The sequence below is a fragment of the Ptychodera flava genome, chromosome 1, assembly GCF_041260155.1.
Source record: "Ptychodera flava strain L36383 chromosome 1, AS_Pfla_20210202, whole genome shotgun sequence".
Classification (NCBI taxonomy): Eukaryota; Metazoa; Hemichordata; class Enteropneusta; family Ptychoderidae; genus Ptychodera; species Ptychodera flava.
In genome coordinates this window covers 10495039-10509726 of record NC_091928.1, presented here as the reverse complement: position 1 = coordinate 10509726, position 14688 = coordinate 10495039, and the positions used below count along the sequence as shown (strand labels likewise).

The 14688-nt window shown below is 39.2% G+C and overlaps 2 protein-coding genes across 15 annotated transcripts in view; both read left to right on the top strand.

The window, feature by feature from the left end:
• LOC139129962 (protein polybromo-1-like) overlaps positions 1–14080 on the top strand; it is a 104703-nt gene extending 90623 nt beyond the window's left edge. For 13 of the 14 annotated variants that reach the window (XM_070695751.1, XM_070695688.1, XM_070695764.1 and 10 more), the window contains 7 exons: positions 45–212; positions 1264–1475; positions 2739–2868; positions 3596–3808; positions 4246–4427; positions 5079–5248; positions 5858–6939. In XM_070695751.1, coding sequence (XP_070551852.1) covers positions 45–212; positions 1264–1475; positions 2739–2868; positions 3596–3808; positions 4246–4427; positions 5079–5248; positions 5858–6939 — 2157 coding nt within the window. Of the gene's footprint in view, positions 1–44; positions 213–1263; positions 1476–2738; positions 2869–3595; positions 3809–4245; positions 4428–5078; positions 5249–5857 lie in introns of all 14 variants that reach the window. The other variant, XM_070695724.1, reaches the window with a different exon arrangement.
• Positions 7167–8300, top strand: LOC139142815 (uncharacterized). Its single transcript, XM_070712982.1, has one exon. It carries the CDS (start codon positions 7167–7169, stop codon positions 8298–8300), a length of 1134 nt encoding a protein of 377 aa, XP_070569083.1.
• Positions 14081–14688: the final 608 nt, after the last annotated feature.

Genomic DNA, 14688 nt, shown 5'->3' with positions numbered 1-14688 from the left:
AACTTAGTGTCACTACCCTTTCAATTTACACTGTTTGCCCATAGGAGAACCCAGAGTACCACAAGCTAGTGAATAGGCCCATAGATTTCAGTGGAATCATTATAAAGATGCAAAAAGAACAGTACAACTCAGTGGAGGAAATGATAGAAGATCTTTTACTGCTTTTCAACAACACTGTCAAAGTTTTCAAACCTTACACACAAATTTATAAGGTAAGTGAAGTTTTGTGAGTCATCAAATGTGTTCACAAACTTGTTGCAATGTTGATATGTGGAGTTTGTCATCTAGTGACATTGGACCTACCATATCTCAGAATTTCAAGAGATTTGCATTGAAATATATTTAGAAAACATCACTATGTTGAAAGCACACCTTACAGTTCAGCGATGGTATGATAGTCATATAAAAATATCAAGTTTAAGCCTTCAGTGATCAGTGTTACATATGCATATATGTGTAAGTCTACATTCACGTTGAATCCTCCCAAAATTTCTGATACGCAGACATTCATTTTACACCCTTATCATATTGAGGAGTCCTAGAAATTCTAACATTGAATTTGGCGTCCTCACATTCAACTTCTGACCAATCAACAAACATTACTGCCAAACAACATGGATATTTCTCAATGATATCAAAAATTCTGAACAACAAGATAGGGCGTGTCTTGAAATTGAAAGCCTTAAACTTTTGCTTAAAACAGTCCGTAAGGATCATTCTCTCACTTCTCATTCATTCTCTTTTGAAATCAAGAACTAAAATCAGAGGTCTCAGTGCAAAATTTGGAACTACGGAAGCAAAATTGTGCAATATTTACTGACACTTGAAGTTCAAAATGGTTGCCATGCCTGTGTTAACTCTATTGGGAAAAGTGATTTTTATGACTTTCACAAATATAAGCTGGAGAAAACTTATGTTACTATACAAGCTTTAAAATAAAGCCCCACACCTGGTAGACAAAAAAGCTAGGCTAATCTGCAGCATCTCAGAAGCTGTTATCTGATTTGTTGGCTGAATCTTACCATTATCATTGAATCACACACAGTAGACTACTTAAGTTGCTGTGATTAGTGAAAATTGACCAATCATGTATAACCTTCTGGGCCAGCTGCGCATCTGCTGGAAAAGCTTTGTGAAAGTTTTAGAGTCTGAATAGCTATCTCTGAGGCACATTCTAGCCTGAGTGTGACTTTTGTATGTCAAAGACTTGATTTTCAGTGTGTATTGAATACCATATCTTACATCCATCATCAATCCCTACAGGATGCTTTGACTCTACACTGTGTACTGCTCCAAGCCCAGACAGAGCTGATCGACCTGGATCACAATCGAGTTGAAGTGCCCGACGTACAACAGTGTGTGCAGGAAATACTCAAAACAATTTACACCAATATCCTCAACTTCCAAGACGAGTCTGGCAAATACCTTTTGACTGCCCTAGTAAACTTTTTAGAAAGAGAATGCTCAGAGGAGATGTAAGTATTATCAGTTTTACCAGAAAAGAAATATAGAAAAGAGCATCACAAAGCAAGCATTACTGCAAGTAATTATGTCTACAAATATAATTTTGTGTTCAAGGACTAAATACTACTGCTCATTCCCCCAAGGGGTTTACAAGTGGCAAGATGAAAGACATTGAATGTACTGTATTTTTAAAGGATCAGCAGCTGTAACTTTTGATTATTTTTTCATGTGTTAAAAATGGTGTTTCATGTCAACTACAGTTTCTAGTTCTACTATCCAAAGTATGTTGAGATACACAGTGTTCAGCTTATCAATTCAGCCTGTACATGTTTAGACTGCATTGTTATTGTTGACAAGTGAATTCTGGTCTGGAGTAAAATTTCAATGTAAAAAATAACAGTGAGATGCTATGCTAGCAAGCTAAATAGGTGGAATTTCAACTTGCTTTTAGGAGTAGAATTAGAGTTTGTAATTGACATACAAAATAAACACAGGGAAAAAAATTATTAAAAGTTCCAGCCACAGGTCGTTTATTCATGTATAACTGAAATTTTGGGTCAAAACTATTGCCCACTCATTCCATTTTAAAATAATCTGTCATGTTTTCAGTGCCCATCAATAATCTATATATATAAATGAATATTTTTGAAACCTTACATTTAACTATTGGTTGTCATTTTTAACTTGAATTTGTAATATGTGTGGAGACATTATAGGCAGAAAACAGATGTTCAACGATATTAAACTTTGTAAAAGATCAGATGACACAATTAAGTCACAGTAAGCCTCCATGAAAACCCTGATCAAAGTTTAAGAATTCCGTTTCCTAGACAGGCAATTGTAATTCCTCATGGCTAGTCTGTGTGTACATGATGGAAAGTCAGTGAGTCGTTAAGATGAAATATACAAGTACTTCATGGCCTGTCAGTGTGAACATTATTTTCAGTCATCAACTCATTGAGATGAAATATGGAACACAAATGTGCATGTACAAGAGTCAACTAGATGACAAATGCAGTGTTAATGTGTCTATACATCACTATTCAATGACTCAACAAGGCAATATATGTACTTGTAATGTATAGCTGATGACAGATATATCTCTGCCGTTATCAATCACATACTTTTGACTTTTATCATGGACATAAAGAAGAGTCAGAATATACCTATTTACAGCGGATTCATTGATATCCTGACATTCCAAGATATTGATAAAAAATTGAATCTTTTGTCGTTGGCGTTAATCATCTCAAATGACTGTCTCTTATTTTCAGGCTTCTCATTGACTTCAGTACAGTTTCCAATAAACTCTACACTGGGTGTTACCAGAGACTCGACCAAATGCAGAAAGATTTATTTTCAATATTTGAGAAAATTAGACATCTAGCCAAAGATAATCAAGAGGTGAGATCTTGAACCTTTTCACCGCTGTGGTTTGAACCAATGTTATTGTTTTCTATGGTAAAGATGGATCTGTAGAGAGGGAAATTGAGCTGAAAGGGTTCAACCCTATTGTAATATTTCAAGTGGCTGTCTGTTGATGTTGATTTAGATATAGGGATGTACTCGTACTTTTGTCATCATATGTTGTTGTATATAGATCAACACTCCCCAGTTTGAACAGCAGGCTTGAGCAAAACCATAGTGATTAGAGTGTTAAAGGTTAGGGATTCTTTGCAATCAGAGTTGTAAATCATGTTTCACGGCTCAGAGGGACATAAAGGAGCAGAGAATTCAGAAGAGAGAGTACAAGCAGTGTGTGTTAATGAGATGATGTTAATTGTACCTGTGCTGTCAGATGAATCTGTGCTTTGAATCCTTTCACGTGCACAGGTTGTATGAATTTCAATGTGCAAAATGATGCTGCAGAATTTTTACACAAGGAATGTAATGGGTATAGGAGTTTGACAGCCCTCTTTAACACACCGCTTAATTCATCCTGTTTAATGATAATGTTGATGATATTTGGGAGGCAAAGGTAGCTGCCACAAATAAGAATGCAATGGACGTCACATGACCAATACTTTTCATGTGATCATCTGATTGGCTCATGTTGGTGACATGATACCACCACATGAGGTCACATGACATCATCTAACAATCACACACCCATGCTTGAATTGTCTTGTAGATTTATTATGCATCAGTACGACTTCAGGAGTACTACATCCTATCAAGGGAGCAGGTGTGTGAGTGGGGCCAAGTACTGGACTCCCCAGCTCTACGATACATCAATGGTCACCTCCAGTCAGATCTTAAGATGGAGAAAGCCATGGAGAAGGCTGTCAGAGCTGGAGGCTCTCCAGACTCCACTTCGGACATAGATGTTGATTATAGTAATATGGTGAGTGTAATACCGTGAATTATTAAACTTTACAATTGTAAACAATTGCAATCTTATACAAAGACGTGTACAAAACTTGCAGACATTTTCAAAGTGGAGCTTTGAAGACAAATGAGTAGATTTTGTAATCGGTCTGTCATGACAGAATGTAGCTTTAGCTAAAAGAAAACATGAAAAGTGACAAAGTAATTGAGCTTGTATGTTCTTTTTTATCGTCTGTGTGTAATTTAGTGACAAAGTTCTTAACAATTCTCTGCCATCATTGAAAATATACAAGAAGGCATGGATGTGTAAGAAAATTCTCACGACAAGGTGTGCCTGACTTCATTTGTTTTAATCAGCTCTCAAAACTTTTCTCAAGTTTGGTCATGTTGCATTTGATATGGACTTTCAATTTCATAGAATCATTTCATTAATTTGGTGACATTGCTTTCCAGACAGTACCACTGATCAACATGAGAACCAACGAGAGGTGTGTGAGAGAAGATGGTAGTCCGTCCTTTGAGCAGTATGTGACTGAGACTGGCTGTTATAAGATTGGTGACTGTGTCTACTTACATCCTGATGGCCGTAACAAACCAGGCATTGCAAAGATAGATGTACTCTGGGAAGACAAAGAGTGAGTATGTCTAAAACCTCTGGATGACAAGAAATTGATTGAATCCATCCTTTTAAATACGGTGCTTGGGCTTTTTAACTGGGAAATGGGGTCAAAGATTTAAGAAGATTTAACCCTTTCACCCCAGTTCCCTGTATACAGGTCCAACTTTACCATAGAAAACAATGGATTTGGGACAAACCATGGTGGTGAAAGGGTTAATTGGTGTGTTTAATCTAGAAATCACTGTATCTTGACAATGTCATTTCCCAGAACTTAGGTTTGCATGTTACTGAAAACAACATTAGTTGACAAAATTAAGGCCTTGTACAGCTGCTGTTGCCAAATATACATTGTTATGAACTGAAATATAATACAACTGCCATAGGTGAACTACAAAGTTTCCATCGGCCAGCACGTCCAGCAACTGATGCTTCATTGATTCCTTTCACATGAATATTGCTGCTGATGTGCAGATAGCTCAGAATGTTATATCTGATTGGTTGATTGTCACTATTCACAGCAACTTAGGGAGTCTATTTGTATTATTCAATTATAATGGTAAGATTCAGCCACCCAGTTGGATAACAGCTTCCAAGACGCTGCACATCAGCCCAAATATTGTGAAAAGATGTCACAAATATTGACAGAAAATCTGTCTTTTATCCGTAGGGGTATTCCGTGGTTTCAGGGGCCAGTATTCTTGTATGCAGAGGACACCAAACATTTGCCCACAACAGTATTTTATGAAAAAGAAGTATTCCAGGGCCATTCCATTATTCGTCAAATGTCAGATGTGATCGGAAAATGTGCTGTACTTCATATTTCAGACTACATACGAGGTAAGATTTTGATTTGATTTTACCCACAGTCAGCAAGATAGTTTATTTTCGTTCAGTCAGTGGACATGTGCTGTAAATATTTATAAAATACAGTGGTTTGTCATTGTTCAACTTTGTAAGTTTGAAAGAACTGCAAAAGATAAGAACCACAGGCTGAGATGTTACAGTTCAATAGATATTTTGTGTACAGTTTTATTGTCAGTTGATCATTACAAGGTGTAGCAAGAGCCAAGTGAACACCGTTTCACTTATCATTTCATCATTAACCCTTTGAGTGCCAAAGTCTATTTTTGTCCCCCTTGTTTATAATGAACCTCAGTCAATTTTTCTCAGATTTTTGCCAAAAATTTTGAGAAAAAACTCTAGCCAATGAAATGTGATGTCCATTTGGTCCAAAATTATAAAAAATTACAGAAAAATTCCTAAAAATTGGTAAAATTTTGCCTTCTGATTCATTACTTGACCTCTGTCAACACCTGTTTTATGTCATGCTCTGACTAATCTCCCTTGTTATAAAAAGTTGCTGAAACCTCAATTACTTACATGACTTCTCTATACCACTTAACAGTGAGAAAATAACATTTACAATTTTGTTTAATTTTTTCAAAGGCCGATGTACTGAAATCCCAGAAGATGATGTGTGTGTATACAGATGTAGATACGAGGAGGGTAGGGAGTTCTGGAAGTGTGGCGTGAAGACTGGGCAAAGACAGGGCTCCAAGCAGGTACCATCAGATGAGTGGTACTTCTTTAAGAAACCTCTCCAGCTGTGGACCAACCAGGGTTCTCCTTTTCTACAGGAGGCCCTGTCTGAATGTCTGAATGCAACAGAGCCCTCACCACAAGCCACGGAGTCAGAGCCAAAGGCAGTTGCAGCTGAAGGGAAAACTAAACTCCCTGAAAGCAAAGTCCCTGAGAGTACAGAAACTGAAGAGAAAAGAACTGATGTTGAGCAACCACAGGAGATGCAACCAGCCCAAGCAGAAGAACAAACCTATGATGCAGATGCAGATGAAGTATTAGATTTTGAACACAATAGACGAATAAAGTTTACAAACGGCTATCCTTTATTCCTGAGAGAGAAATACAGCTCATTCAAGAGAAAGTTTCCCGGCAAAACTATCAATGAAATCAGGAGAATGATCCACTTGAAATGGAAGAAACTAGACTCTGAGGAACAGATGCAGTATCATCTCAAAGCCAGAGAGAAGATCAAGAAAAACTTCCATAAACCTGCCCCTCGTAGAAGTGTCGGACGACCAGTGAAGAATGACCAGAGGACACGGTCACAGGTTGTAACACCATCGATTCTGAATATCAGGGTGCCCAAGGTGAAACCTAACAATGACCAAAGAGGGAAACACTGCAGACGAGGGTTTAATATGCTTGTAGCAGATATGCATGGTCAGTTGAAGGAGCAATACCCAGACAGCAGCAAAAAGGACCTCATGAAGATCATTAATGAGAAATGGCAGTCGTTGACTAAAGAGGAACAGGAGACCTTTCATGTCCGTGCCAGGGAATCCATGTTGAAGAGGCAGATGAAGAAGTATGGTCGGCAGCTGGCTTACATGGATGTCAAGGAAGGGGAGGAGAAGAGGAGACAAATGATACAGATCGGAACCAAGAGATTAGAACCAATGCAGGAACAGAGTCCTCAACTCAAGAGAACAAAGACGCCGGCAAAGTGAAGAAGAAGAAGAAAGCCTTTGGGTATGCCCTGTTTGTGAAGGAGTGGTATAAGTTAACAAGCAAAGTCCACCCGAATAAGAGTAGATTAGAGGTTTATCAGTTGATTCACGACAAATGGGCCAGTCTGTCACGAGAAGAACAACTTGTTTACAACAGGAAAGCTTCAGGTGGACCACTCAGGCCAAAGAAGACATCTATCAAAGGGGGAATCAGGGTTACAAATGATATGCAACAGAATCCTCTAGGAAAGCGTCCAAAAAAGACAAAGCTTGCCAGAGCTTACAGTACAGGGTATAATATATTTTCCAAGGATGCATATCCCAATATCCGCAAGGCAAATCCAGGAATGCCCCACATTGAACTGATGAAGATAGTAGGGAAGCACTGGAAAGCACTTGACTCTGCTAATCAGGACAAGTACGTGAAAGAGGCTTTAGAGAGACGTGAGAAAAGGATAGCTGATGGTTCCCTGGTGGAGTCGTGTTCCAATAAGGATGTGCATGCTGAAAGTCGAGGTGAAACATCAGATCAAGCCATCAATGGCCCAGGATATAAGGAAGGAAAACCAGATAAGCTGCCAAAAGAAAAGCCTGCACAATCATATGACACCACAGATGTATCAATGTCCATGAGGTCACCATTCTATAGATTCTATAAACGATGGTCCAAGAGATTAAGTGAGAAGTTTAAAGGGAAGCCTAAGGGGTCTCTGAAAAAATGCATCGTGGCAAAATGGCAGGCATTGCCAGAAGATGAAAAGGAGCCATACAAAGAACCATATCGTATCAGACGGGAAGCAAAACGCAGAAGACTATTGGCAGAAAGGATGAGAAAGAGCAAGATAAAAACTGTGAGGGAGCTATTATCTGAGAAGCGAACAGATTCTGAAACTAGTGTTGAGACGATTATTGATTCAGGGGAGCTTGAAAATGGCAAGTTAGATGATGAGGACGCTCTTGATCTGTCAAGGCAGCCCACAGATGAGGATGAGTTTCTGAAGCCTGCAGCATCAGCTGAAGAGTCAAGGCAAACTCCAACAGAATCAATGAAAGAGGTACCGGTAGATTCCAACATCTCTGTCAGTAACAAGGGAGATACTGAGAAGTCTGCTCCTACACCACCACCGCCACCACCACCATCTCAATATGCAAAAAAGACCAAAAGCAGGGGCAGAAGCAGAAGTCCAGTATCCAGTGAAGTGTCAGAAGGAAGGGTGTGTACAAGATACCAGGCAGCAGCTTCAAGAAGAGCCAGTGGGAACCTCATTGAGCCGTATGCCTCTATGTCAACCAAGAAAACAGAAACTTCAAAGAATTCCAATTGTGATAAGGAAGCAAGTGTACAAAGGAGGATGAGTTGAAAGAGAAAAAGCGCAATAGTCCCAAGCAAAGATTTCCGGAAACAGGTCGAAGATTATGATGATGCAGAGGCAGTTTGTGAGAGTTCTAACGTAGAACATGGAAAAGAAGAAATCCAAATGCACACCAAAGGTTCCGCTGTAAGGGATAGGGGTTCTCCTGGCAGTAACGCATTCTGTGATACCGGCAATATGGCACCGCCCAATGCGCAACCTCGAGGAGAGGATACAATGCTGCATGGGGGAAGTCAGTCTGTGATCTCCACAACCACCACAAGTGCAGCCGACCAATCAGGGAGAGAGTACTATGATTTTGAAATGAGACTACGGGAAGTTGCTGAAGAGGATGACTCCTTGCCATTACCTGGGTGTGTGCGTCTTCACATGGACAGTGAGGATATGGGAGAAACTATTACCCTGCTTCGATGCCTAGTTGGACGCTGTGACTTTCTCTGCAATAAAAGAGCCTGGATGAAATGCACTTACAAATCGAGCACAAAAAATTTGCACGGCAACGTAGGTCTTCCTGTGGCAGCTCAAGTAGGAGTGAAACACCAATGTCTGACAGTACTACAAGAAGCATGATTGCCACACCAGACAAACCGGCGCATGCCACATTGGACCCTCACAAACTCTCTGTACTATCCCACTTCCCCCTGCACATGGCTGCCAATGTTCTGAAAGCAGAGGAGCTGAACAGCAACACTAACACAAGTAGCGCAGAGTTTCAAATCCCAGCAACTGATTCCTTGGGAAGAGGGGCTCATTCAAGTTCTCTGTCTTCAGGAAAGACACAAGCCCTGTCCAACAGCAATACAACGTTGTTCCACCCTAAAGCTGATGATTGTGTTCCCTACTTAGGAAGAGTAGATCATGTATCCACACCTCCTCCATCCTTGTCCAAAGAGCTGCCAACTACTGATTCAAAGCAGAGGCATTCAGTTGAGAAGATCCAAAGGGATGACCATATGTATACACATCTGTCTAAGAAGCGTTCTGCTGAGACAGAGGAGGGCCAGGGACCTGTAGATCTTACAGTTCCAATGAAGAAAAGGAAATTCACTCCAGAGCCAAGTGATCAACCTGCAGACTACTCTAATACAAGTGTTGACTCGAAAGAAGGACTTGCAAGCCTGGTCATCGGCAAGTCGTGGACTGTCAGTCCAAGTGAGCAGCATCTATGGTTGGACAACCAGACAGAAATGAACTCACATTCAAATAAGTCACTGAGCCATGATGGGGTCCGCGGACGCAGTGACATGCACCACTCACGAGCAATGAACCTCAGGACATGAAATCCTCTTGTTTTGTTTCAAGAATGAGAGGACATACGTTAGAACCTTTTGAGAATGTCGTTGATAAGAAGAACAGAGGTCGCCCAAGGAGAGGTATGTCTCCAGATGGGCACTATGCATTAGATCAGATGCCTTCCAATGTGGGAGTTCACACCATCGGAGCAAATTCATCCCCCGATTCAGGCTATGCATCGTCCAATGTTGATACGTACGTTCAAGGCCACCATAGTTCATCATCATCATTGCATAGTCACAACAGTAGTTCCTCAAGAGATAACAGCAGTGGATCCTCTTCTCATCCGTCATATCCATCATCAAGAGATCCCGCTCAAAATCAGGATATTGTGCACAACTCTCGAGGAATGCCAGCACATTCTGCATCCTCTTCGTCACATTCCGCAGGAAACTATGGAACTTTTCCAGTCATGACTTCTATACTCCAGAAGAGAAACCCTGAAAAAGAAGCAGGTCTTCCACCTGCTGAAAAATTAGGTTACTACCAGAGACTTGTAGAAGCTGATATACAGGCACCCCTTCAGATGAGAAGACCTGATCACAGCCAGCCTTCAGGGCAGGGCCCACCAGAATTAACTCCCCAATCACAAGTCTATGCCATGCAATCCAATCACAGCAGGCATCTACAACAGAGACATTGCCTCACCTGACAAATTACTGGAGAAACAGAATCCACTTCCTTATCAAAGGACAAACAATATGCCAGGGCTTATCAAAGTGAGCCACCAATATCAAAGGAGGTCACAACAGCAGCAACAGCAACAAGAGAGTGATGACGTCATCATCACGGCAGAAAACTTAAGCAGGAATGCACGGATGATGCAAGGGAGAGGGCGTGTTGGGACTGTAGCAGGGCACAAAAGGACTCTGGAACCCTTCACGGGTATGAGAGACAGAACAGAGGCCCTTGCCAGACTAGGTTTGCAAAGATCCTCACAGACAAATCACTGACTTTCCTTGTCAAGTCATCCGATGTGAGAGATAAAGACAGAGAGTACAGTCCGCTAGCAAAGGGCCCTTTAGTCTGGTGAAGACAGAAGCACAGCATTATAAGCCAGTCTTATTTTTATACAGATGTTTTATTGAACTATTCCAGCCACGGTGGTCTCACTTTCAGTATGGATATGAAAAATTCACCAGCCTAAGGGGACTGAATGAAGACTTGCATATTGTGCCTTACTATCAGCCAATCAGAGCATGCCAGCTGTAAAATCCTTATTTGACATTTGTTAGACGAAAACAAGTCCATGGCTTGTGAGTTTTTCATGTGACTGTTCTTATTAAAAGTGAGAAGACTTAAGCATTGTTCAAGAAAGCAGGAATGTTCACATTGACAGATTAAGGTAGTTTCCCCACTAGCGGTATGTCTGATACATGATCATGCATCATGCAAAACATCCAAGTTTCAAATATTCTGTTCAAGAGGAAGTACACAGAAAGATGGAGTGACTCACAATTTCACTCAGGGCTCAAAAATTGATCTTGAAACTGAAATTTCTGTAGAACAAAAATCAAACTTCAAGTTTTTTTTCAATCATTAAACACTTGACTGAGAAAAAAGTGTGAAAATGACAAGAACAAAGATTAAACAAAATTTCTCATTTTGGCTTAAATTGTCAGGAACTAGCTATGCAAACTTGTCTTGAGCTGTTTTGGAAATTTCCAGACAGCTCATCCTTTCTGCAGAGTGGTGAGCAGTAATCCACATCTAATTCCTTGAGTGCAATCTTGTTTTCTACCTTTCCAAAAGTAGCAGGAATATGAATGTGAAATAATGTAAGTTGACAAGACAAAGGATAATTTTATTTGAAGTTCTATATTAGAGTATCTTAGAAAGCTAATATAAAGAGATCCATTTATAGAAGATAGTTTTGTAAAAGCCACTAAAATATTCTGTTCGAGAGATTTTGATTGCAAATATACTGTGATGCTTTGGTGTGCATTTTTGACACAAAGTGAGAACTGCAATTATATGGGGATCAACATCCTACTTTCTAGTGCACTTGCAGGACACTTAGCTAATTCTTCCTCTTGAAGGGGGGGTCTCCCCTAGCTTTGTTAAGCAACTGGACCCCCTAGGATTATGTTGGTTTGTAAAATTGTTCCAGTATAGGCTAGGCTGTGTATCTTTAGTCTCACCTTCTTTTCTGTCAAACGCCATTCAAAAGTGATCCAACGTGAAAGGGTGATGACAAGGGGAATTTAGTCAGCTCTGAGGCAACATGACGTCAAGAAATAACAAAGACTATGGTATGCAAACATATCAAATTCCCAGACTGACATGATATTTTGCACAAAGCCAGTGTTTGCAGTGATATAGTTAGAGCAGGTAAACATCTGAACATTCAGATATAAGTTTCTAAATGTTTGAATTCATTGTAGATTCATTGCTATCACTTGAAAGTTTGTGTGTGAACGTCACTTAGACTGTGTTCACATTATACTGCTCATTTTCATCCAGTCAACACTGCAACATTTCAGTTATGGGGAAAAGTATTTCAAAAAGTCCATGATTGACAGTGTTTTGTCTACCTCAGTGGTATTTTTAACATTTATTTACCAGAAAAGAATGTGATAGTAGAAAGCTGTGAGAAGAAGTTGATCCAGACAATCCACTGATTCATGAAATTTGTCCTAGCGATATTTCAGGTAGCATAGAAATGCAAATCAAAACATGTAAATGGTATAAACGTTTTCCTCCAGAAGATACTAGTATACACTTTGAAAAAACACGACCAATCATGCTGACAAACTAGAGATTTTCCAAAAACAATGCACAGTTTGTCATTTGTTGTCGCACCCAACAAAACTAATGAGAATATGATCTGTGCAAAGCAATATACTATTATAGGGATTTCTTGTAAAGTTATGTGTACTGTTTTTAATCTTACAAAGGAGAGTTCTGACCAATCATGAGAGTTTGTACAAATGTTTTATTTGTGTTGACCAAAACTGACTTCTAGATTTGAAGAGCCCTCAGTGATCATGCACTTTGAAGAAGGGAAATGATAACGGAGAAATTCAGAAATTATTATTTAAAGAAGGGAGTGTTAACGCTGCTGTCTGATACCGTGTGGGAGTTGTTGAACCCATGTGGTGCTATGATGGTACACTTGTCGAGAGTTACGTTGTCAAAATTCTTTGCCAAGAGAATTATTTTTGAAGACAACTCTACAAAAACTTGTCCATCTGTTTCCACAAAGTTGATATCAAGGAGAAAAATAAAGATGGTGCATCTTACTTTGTACTTACACTTATCAAAAAGATAGTAAGTGAACTTAACAAAAACTATTTTATACTGATGCCTTCCATTTTGTTCTCATGCGTTTCTCAAAATTTTCAGATTGCAACAAGTTATATTGAAAATCAACAAATAGTTTAAGACCAGGAAATAGTTCCTTGACCTCCTGCATGCAATATGAAAATTAGTCTTTGTCGTGGTATGCAAATACATGCAAATTTATTCAAACATGTATGCAAATGAGAGAGCTGGTACAGGATTATGCAAATATTTATTGGAAAGTAACTTTTGTCACAGATCTTCAATATACGTATCTTTTTCTCTGATTTCTTGTCTATTACGGGAACTTCTTTCTGACTTGTGTTTTTCTTATACTTTTGAATCAGTTTTCTTCTTGTTTTTTTTAAATTATTATAAAACTGAAATTTAAACAACTTTAACAGACAGAACAAGACACAACTCTATGTTCGTGTTGTTTTTTTACCCATAAAATCTGTTTGTTGGAGCTTTTCTGTGTGTAGTTTGTAGACTATGTTACTTCATGAATGTATAGTAGATTTTTACTTGATACGGTAACTATGCATTTTGCAGTTAACCTTTTGTGACTTGTTCATAGCTTTCAGTTGTGTTCTGATTAAAAGCTGATGTATCTATTCAGTGTTTGATGCTAATTTTCCATTCCTTTGTTGAGTTCATTCAAGCTGATGTTGTGGGGTTTTGCCGTCTCTTGTCACAGTGATGTGAAACAAGAATGACACTCCCTCCAAGTTCCGTCAAGTCATTTTGTATGTTATGTCGGTATTGAAAATTAGCCATGCATTTTAAGTAGGATTGTGTTCACATAATGCTGAATTCAGCACTTCCATATAGTTTGCAAATTTTCAAAGTGTCTTACAAAACATTTTCAAGTTTAAGCACACACGAATCGCAAAGCTCTGTTACATGATTGTTATAATGAAAGCTACGGAAATCATATGGGAATGGCACCAACCATAAGCCGTGAATGTAAACACAGGCCCAAAGTGGTAAAATTTGACAAGATTTCTATTAGCAACAGACGATGTCATACACTCAACAAATATTAAGTACAGATGTACAATTGTGATCAGTGCTATTGAGATAAAATAGACTCATGTTATGCTTTGTATCTGTATCAGTGATTTATAAAGTGTCTTTTCAGTTAGTCTTCATGGGCTTGCTAGCCATTTGTTCCATCAAAATACTTCTCAACACTGCCAGGACTTCGTGGTTCAAGAAGAGACTCAGTACATTTGTCATCAGTAAAAATGAAATGATAGAGTGTGCCATTGAGTTCCTTTGCATATTCACATAGTACAACCCTTTCACTACAATGGGCTGGCCCAAATCCATTGTTATCAATGCTGAATTTCCACTTGTTGATAAGAAAGTGGGGGTGAATAGCTTAATGTCATATGACCAATCCATACAGATTGTTACATTGCTTATCAAACCAATTATATTGACCATTTCAAAAATTAGCATTGTTAGTTAGCCTACAACAGCGTAAACTCTAGTATATTCTTGAAAATTTATTATGGCCAGTACCTTATCCCTGTATGTGAAGTGAGTGTACTCTGCTTCTTCAGTGAATTTTGTTACCAATCCTGATTGTGACTGTAGAGCTAGTATTACATACAGGTTTGTCACCCCTCATGTTAGCATGGTATGGTCTATTTGTATGCAAGAAACTATACAAGACTGTACCAAAAAGGGAGTTTGAAAGGTGTTAAGGGAGGTGTCATATCACTGTGACCAGGAGATAGCACTGTTAAATTTCTCATGAGTTTGTTGGGCAGGCAGATCACTGCCCCAGATTTTT